The sequence below is a fragment of the Boleophthalmus pectinirostris genome, unplaced genomic scaffold (genome assembly GCF_026225935.1).
Source record: "Boleophthalmus pectinirostris isolate CB_2022bp ecotype Guang Dong unplaced genomic scaffold, ASM2622593v1 HiC_scaffold_20, whole genome shotgun sequence".
Taxonomy (NCBI): Eukaryota; Metazoa; Chordata; class Actinopteri; order Gobiiformes; family Gobiidae; genus Boleophthalmus; species Boleophthalmus pectinirostris.
In genome coordinates, this window is record NW_026571153.1 from 276,922 (window position 1) to 284,421 (window position 7,500).

The window sequence follows — 7,500 nt, forward strand, 5'->3', positions numbered from 1 at the left end:
CACCCTGAGCCTGAGAACACAACACACACAACTGTTACACACAACACACAACACACACACAACTGTTACACACAACACACACACACACACCTGTTACACACAACACACACACACACACACACACACACACACACACACACACACACACACACACACACACAACTGTACACAACACACACAACACACACACACACACACACACACACACAACACACACACACACACACACACACACAACTGTTACACACACACACACAACACACACACACTTAACACACACACACACACACACAACTGTTACACACACACACACACTGTTACACACACACACACACACACACACACAACTGTTACACACAACACAACACACACACTGTTACACACACACACACACAACTGTTACACACACACACACACACACAACTGTTACACACACACACACACACACACTGTTACACACACACACAACACACACACCTGTTACACACACAACACACACACACACACAACACACACACAACAAACACACACACACAACTGTTACACACACACACACACAACACACACACACACACACACACACACACACACACACACACAACAACACACACACACACACACACACACACACACACACACACACACACACAACACACACACACACACACAACACACACAACTGTTACACACACACACACACTGTGTTACAACACACACACACACACACACAACACACACACACAACTGTTACACACACACACAACAACTGTTACACACACACACAACTGTTACACACAACACACACACACACAACTGTTACACACACACACACAACTGTTACACACACACACACACACACAACTGTTACACACACACACACACACACACACACAACTGTTACACCACACACAACTGTTACACACACACAACACACACACACACACACACAACTGTTACACACACACACACACACACACCACACACACAACTACACACACACACACACACACACACACCACACACACACACACAACACACACAACTGTTACACACACACACACACACACACACACACACACACACACACACACACACACAACTGTTACACACAACACACACACAACACACACACACACACAACTGTTACACACACACAACACACACACACAACTGTTACTCACAACTGTTACACAACACACACACACACACAACTGTTACACACACACACACACACATGTGTGGGCAGGGATAGAAGGGGGCAGGGTTATAGGGGGCGGGGTTATAGGGGCGGGTTATAGGGGGCGGGGTTATAGGGGGCGGGGTTATAGGGGCGGGGGGTTATGGGGGGCGGGGGGGGGGGTTATAGGGGGCGGGGTTACCTGCTGCACCAACGCGTGGGGCACAGTTTCGGGGAAGGCGGCGAAGGCGGCGCGGAGGGGCGGGCACTTCCTGTAGAAGACTTTGAGTGACAGCAGGGCCATGCAGGTGCCCTGACTCTGCAGCGCCAGGTGAAGCCCCGCCCTCGTCAGACCGTCCAACGGCAGCAGCCGAGTGTTGGAGCGCCGCACCCCGTCCCCCCCGCGCCGCAGCAGGAAGTCCGCCGCCACCGTCGCCACCTTCACGAAGGGCTCCGGGGGGGCGGAGTCTGCGGCGGCGCCGGGGGGCGTGGCCTGATCCGACTCAAACAGGAAGACGGTGAAAGTCTCTTTACACTGACGCTGGTTTAACGACGAACACTCCATCATGGTGAACCTGGAAGAAAGACCGAGGTTAGACCAGGACCAGGACCGGACCAGGACCAGAGTGAGACCGGACCAGGACCAGACCAGGACCAGACCAAGACCAGGACCAGACCAGGACCAGGACCGGACCGGACCAGACCACCAGACCCAGACCAAGACCAGACCAGACCAGGACCAGGACCAGACCAGGACCAGGACCAGACCCAGACCAGGACCAGACCAGGACCAGGACCAGAGTGAGACTGAAGGTTTTTCACACTGACATCAGTTGTTGTTTGGGTCCAGTTGAACCAGAAACTTTTAGCCGAGTTGTTTTTTTGTTGCAGCAAACGAACCGAGACCTGAAAATAAGACGACGTCTCAGTCCGTTTGATTCTGCACCAAACGCCAAACCACCTGGTGTCACAGAGACGACCTGCAGTCACAGAGACGACCCGGTGTCACAGAGACGACCTGCAGTCACAGAGACGACCTGCAGTCACAGAGACGACCCGGTGTCACAGAGACGACCTGCAGTCACAGAGACGACCTGCAGTCACAGAGACGACCCGGTGTCACAGAGACAACCTGCAGTCACAGAGACGACCCGGTGTCACAGAGACGACCTGCAGTCACAGAGACGACCTGCAGTCACAGAGACGACCTGCAGTCACAGAGACGACCCGGTGTCACAGAGACGACCTGCAGTTACAGAGACGACCCGGTGTCACAGAGACGACCTGCAGTCACAGAGACGACCTGCAGTCACAGAGACGACCTGCAGTCACAGAGACGACCCGGTGTCACAGAGACGACCCGCAGTCACAGAGACGACCCGGTGTCACAGAGACGACCCGGTGTCACAGAGACAACTCGGTGTCACAGAGACGACCTGCAGTCACAGAGACAACCTGCAGTCACAGAGACGACCCGGTGTCACAGACGACTGTCCAGAGAGTCACAGAGACGACCCGGTGTCACAGAGACGACCCGGTGTCACAGAGACGACCTGCAGTCACAGAGACGACCCGGTGTCACAGAGACGACCTGCAGTCACAGAGACAACCCGGTGTCACAGAGACGACCCGGTGTCACAGAGACGTGTCAGAAATGTTCCAGTTGGACTAGATCCAAAGCAGAGTTCTGACCCGGCAGGATCAGCTCTGGTTCTGTCCAGGTCAGAGGAGCTTCGACCTGAGAAGAACTTTCCTCAAGAACCAAAAGAACGAAGAACGAACTCAGAACAACATGAAACCAACAAACTGGACTCACGCTTCTGTCCAGACGCAGAACCACCTCAGAACCACCACAGAACCACCTCAGAACCACCTCAGAACCACCACAGAACCACCTCAGAACCACCTCAGAACCACCACACAACCACCTCAGAACCACCTCAGAACCACCACAGAACCACCTCAGAACCACCTCAGAACCACCACAGAACCACCACAGAACCACCTCAGAACCACCTCAGAACCACCTCAGAACCACCACAGAACCACCTCAGAACCACCTCAGAACCACCACAGAACCACCTCAGAACCACCTCAGAACCACCTCAGAACCACCTCAGAACCACCACCACAGAACCACAGAACCACAGAACCACCACAGAACCACCACACCACAGAACCACCTCACAGAACCACCTCAGAACCACCACAGAACACCACAGAACCACCACAGCACCACCACCTCAGAACCACCTCAGAACCACCTCAGAACCACCTCAGAACCACCACAGAACCACCTCAGAACGACCACAGAACCACCACAGAACCACCTCAGAACCACCACCTCAGAACCACCACAGAACGACCACAGAACCACCTCAGAACCACCACAGAACCACCTCAGAACCACCACAGAACCACCTCAGAACCACCTCAGAACCACCTCAGAACCACCACAGAACCACCTCAGAACCACCTCAGACCACAGAACCACCTCAGAACCACCACAGAACCACTCAGAACCACCACCTCAGAACCACCTCAGAACCACCACAGAACCACCACAGAACCACCACAGAACCACCACAGAACCACCTCAGAACCACCAAACACAGAACACCACCACAGAAACCACCACAGAACCACCACAGAACCACCTCAGAACCACCACAGAACCACCACAGAACCACCACAGAACCACCTCAGAACCACCACAGAACCACCACAGAACCACCTCAGAACCACCTCAGAACCACCTCAGAACCACCTCAGAACCACCTCAGAACCACCTCAGAACCACCTCAGAACCACCACAGAACCACCACAGAACCACCTCAGAACCACCACAGAACCACCTCAGAACCACCTCAGAACCACCAAACAACCACCACAGAACCACCACAGAACCACCTCAGAACCACCTCAGAACCACCTCAGACCACCCAGAACCAACACAGAACCGATGCAGTCCTCGAGCACAGAGGACAGGAGCGGCCCGCCCGGACCTGCAGCCCGCCCGGACCTGCAGCCCGCCCGGACCTGCAGCCCGCCCGGACCTGCAGCCCGCCCGGACCTGAGGTTCACTGCACATTCTCACTTTCACCACATTTAACCAGCGCACGGACGACGGCACAGAACCACTCAGACCCAGTTGACCTGCTCGTCCCGTCTAGAACCAGAACAACAGACTCCAGACCAACACACGAGGACGACACAAGACCAAGGACCAGACCCCAGGGTCTGTGGTCTGTGGGTCTGTGGTCTGTGGGTCTGTGGTCTGTGGGTCTGTGGTGTGGGTCTGTGGGTCTGTGGGTCTGTGGGTCTGTGTGGTCTGTGGTCTGTGTGGGTCTGTGGGTCTGTGGGTCTGTGGTCTGTGGGTCTGTGGGTCTGTGGGTCTGTGGGTCTGTGGTGGTCTGTGGTCTGTGGGTCTGTGGTCTGTGGGTCTGTGGGTCTGTGGGTCTGTGGGTCTGTGGGTCTGTGGGTCTGTGGTCTGTGGTCTGTGGGTCTGTGGGTCTGTGGGTCTGTCTGGGTCTGTGGGTCGTCTGTGGTCTGGGTCTGTGGTCTGTGGGTCTGTGGTCTGTGTGGTCTGTGGTCTGTGGTCTGTGGGTCTGTGGGTCTGTGGTCTGTGGGTCTGTGGGTCTGTGTGGTCTGTGGTCTGTGGTCTGTGGGTCTGTGGGTCTGTGGGTCTGTGGGTCTGTGGTCTGTGGGTCTGTGGTCTGTGGGTGGGTCTGTGGTCTGTGGGTCTGTGGTCTGTGGGTCTGTGGGTCTGTGTGGTCTGTGGGGTCTGTGGGTCTGTGGGTCTGTGGGTCTGTGGGTCTGTGGGTCTGTGGGTCTGTGGTCTGTGGTCTGTGGTCTGTGGTCTGTGGTCTGTGGGTCTGTGGGTCTGTGGGTCTGTGGGTCTGTGGGTCTGTCTGTGGTCTGGGTGGGTCTGTGGGTCTGTGGTCTGTGGGTCTGTCTGGGTCTGTGGGTCTGTGGGTCTGTGGTCTGTGGGTCTGTGGTCTGTGGGTCTGTGGGTCTGTGGGTCTGTGGGTCTGTGGGTCTGTGGGTCTGTGGGTCTGTGGGTCTGTGGGTCTGTGGGTCTGTGGGTCTGTGGTCTGTGGGTCTGTGGGTCTGTGGGTCTGTGGGTCTGTGGGTCTGTGGGTCTGTGTGGGTCTGTGGGTCTGTGGTCTGTGGGTCTGTGGGTCTGTGGGTGTGGGTCTGTGGTCTGTGGGTCTGTGGTCTGTGGGTCTGTGTGTGGTCTGTGGGTCTGTGGGTCTGTGGGTCTGTGGGTCTGTGGGTCTGTGGTCTGTGTGTGGGTCTGTGGTCTGTGGGTCTGTGGGTCTGTGTGGTCTGTGGGTCTGTGGGTCTGTGTGGGTCTGTGGGTCTGTGGTCTGTGGTCTGTGGGTCTGTGGTCTGTGGTCTGTGGGTCTGTGGTCTGTGGTCTGTGGGTCTGTGGGTCTGTGGGTCTGTGGGTCTGTACACACCATCGTCCTGAACCTGGAACACAGACCGAGACTAGACCCAGACCAGGACCAGGACCAGAGAGAGACCAGGGTTAGATCAGGACAAGGACATGGTTCAGTCCTGGTCCAGTCCCGGTCCTGGTTCCAGTCGTGGTGCAGTCCCGGTCGTGGTCCAGTTGTGGTCCAGTCGTGGTCCAGTCCCGGTCCGGTCCCGGTCGTGGTCCGGACCCGGTCCCGGTCGCGGTCCAGTCGAGGTCCGGTCCCGGTTGTGGTCCAGTCCCGGTCGTGATCGTGGTCCAGTCTCGGTCGTGGTCGTGGTCCCGGTCGTGGTCCGGTCGCGGTCCGGTCCGGTCCGTGTCCGGTCCGGTCCGGTCCCGGTCCGGTCCGGTCGCGGTCCGGTCCGGTCGCGGTCCGGTCCCGGTCCGGTCCCGGTCCGGTCGCGGTCCCGGTGCAGTACCTGATCTCCACGTAGAGGGTGGTGGCGCTGTGGCGTGGGACCCAGTTGGTGCGGAGCCAGTGGGAGGTGGCGCTGTGGGGGGTGCAGATCTCGAAGGTCCGGACCGTGTTCCTCTCGTCGTCCAGGACGCTGACCTCGTCCCACTGAGGGTCATCGCCCGGATACACGCTCCAACGGAGGTCAGAGGTCGACTGCCTCGTGTCCAACAGCACCTCTGAAACACAACACGGTTTAGACCTGGTTTAGTCCTGGTTTAGACCTGGTTTAGACCTGGTTTAGTCCTGGTTTAGACCTGGGTTTTAGTCCTGGTTTAGACCTGGTTTAGTCCTGGTTTAGACCTGGTTTAGACCTGGTTTAGTCCTGGTTTAGACCTGGTTTAGACCTGGTTTAGTCCTGGTTTAGACCTGGTTTAGTCCTGGTTTAGACCTGGTTTAGACCTGGTTTAGACCTGGTTTAGACCTGGTTTAGACCTGGTTTAGTCCTGGTTTAGACCTGGTTTAGTCCTGGTTTAGTCCTGGTTTAGACCTGGTTTAGTCCTGGTTTAGTCCTGGTTTAGACCTGGTTTAGTCCTGGTTCAGTCCTGGTTTAGTCTGTAGTTGTTAAAGTTTGTGTCATGAATCAGTCCAAAGTGCCAATGTCTCCTGGAATGTCCCACAGCGCGGCATTACATCCAGTCCGTGACAGGTGCAGTGTTCCAGGCAAAGCCACGTCTCCACGGAAACGAGCAGACGGTGGGTTTGAGGTGTGAAAGTGACAGAGTGCAGCTTTAACGTCCTGATCTGCTCCACGTTAAACACAAATGAGAAACGAGCGCCGCCTGATCCGCGCCGCCTGATCCGCGCCGCACAGGCCCCGGGCGCACGCTGATGATGTCACCACCACAACACCACAATGATGTCATCCTCCTGCTGCGGGCGCCACAGACACCAGAACTAAACCAGGACTAAACCAGGACTAAACCAGGACTAAACCAGAACTAAACCAGGACTAAACCAGGACTAAACCAGGACTAAACCAGGACTAAACCAGGACTAAACCAGGACTAAACCAGACTAAACCAGAACTAAACCAGGAGTAAACTAAACCAGGACTAAACCAGGTCTAAACCAGGACTAAACCAGGAACTAAACCAGAACTAAAACCAGGACTAAACCAGGACTAAACTAAACCAGGACTAAACCAGAACTAAACCAGGAGTAAACCAGGACTAAACCAAAACCAGGACTAAACCAGGACTAAACCAGAACTAAACCAGGACTAAACCAGGACTAAACCAGAACTAAACCAGGAGTAAACCAAGACTAAACCAGGTCTAAACCAGGACTAAACCAGGACTAAACCAGGACTAAACCAGGACTAAACCAGGACTAAACCAGAACTAAACCAGGACTAAAACCAGGACTAAACTAAACCAGGTCTAAACC

The 7,500-nt window shown here is 55.5% G+C and overlaps 1 protein-coding gene across 1 annotated transcript in view; it reads right to left on the minus strand.

Annotated features, from left to right (window-relative positions):
• The window catches only part of LOC110155978 (ephrin type-B receptor 4b-like), a 17,963-nt gene that overhangs the window by 9,059 nt on the left and 1,404 nt on the right, over positions 1 to 7,500 (minus strand). The window contains exons 2-4 of the mRNA XM_055156773.1: positions 6,077 to 6,290; positions 1,380 to 1,752; positions 1 to 10 (exon numbers count right to left, since the gene is read on the minus strand). The exon at positions 1 to 10 is cut by the window's left edge and continues 150 nt beyond it. Coding sequence (XP_055012748.1) covers positions 1 to 10; positions 1,380 to 1,752; positions 6,077 to 6,290 — 597 coding nt within the window. The remainder of the gene's footprint in view (positions 11 to 1,379; positions 1,753 to 6,076; positions 6,291 to 7,500) is intronic.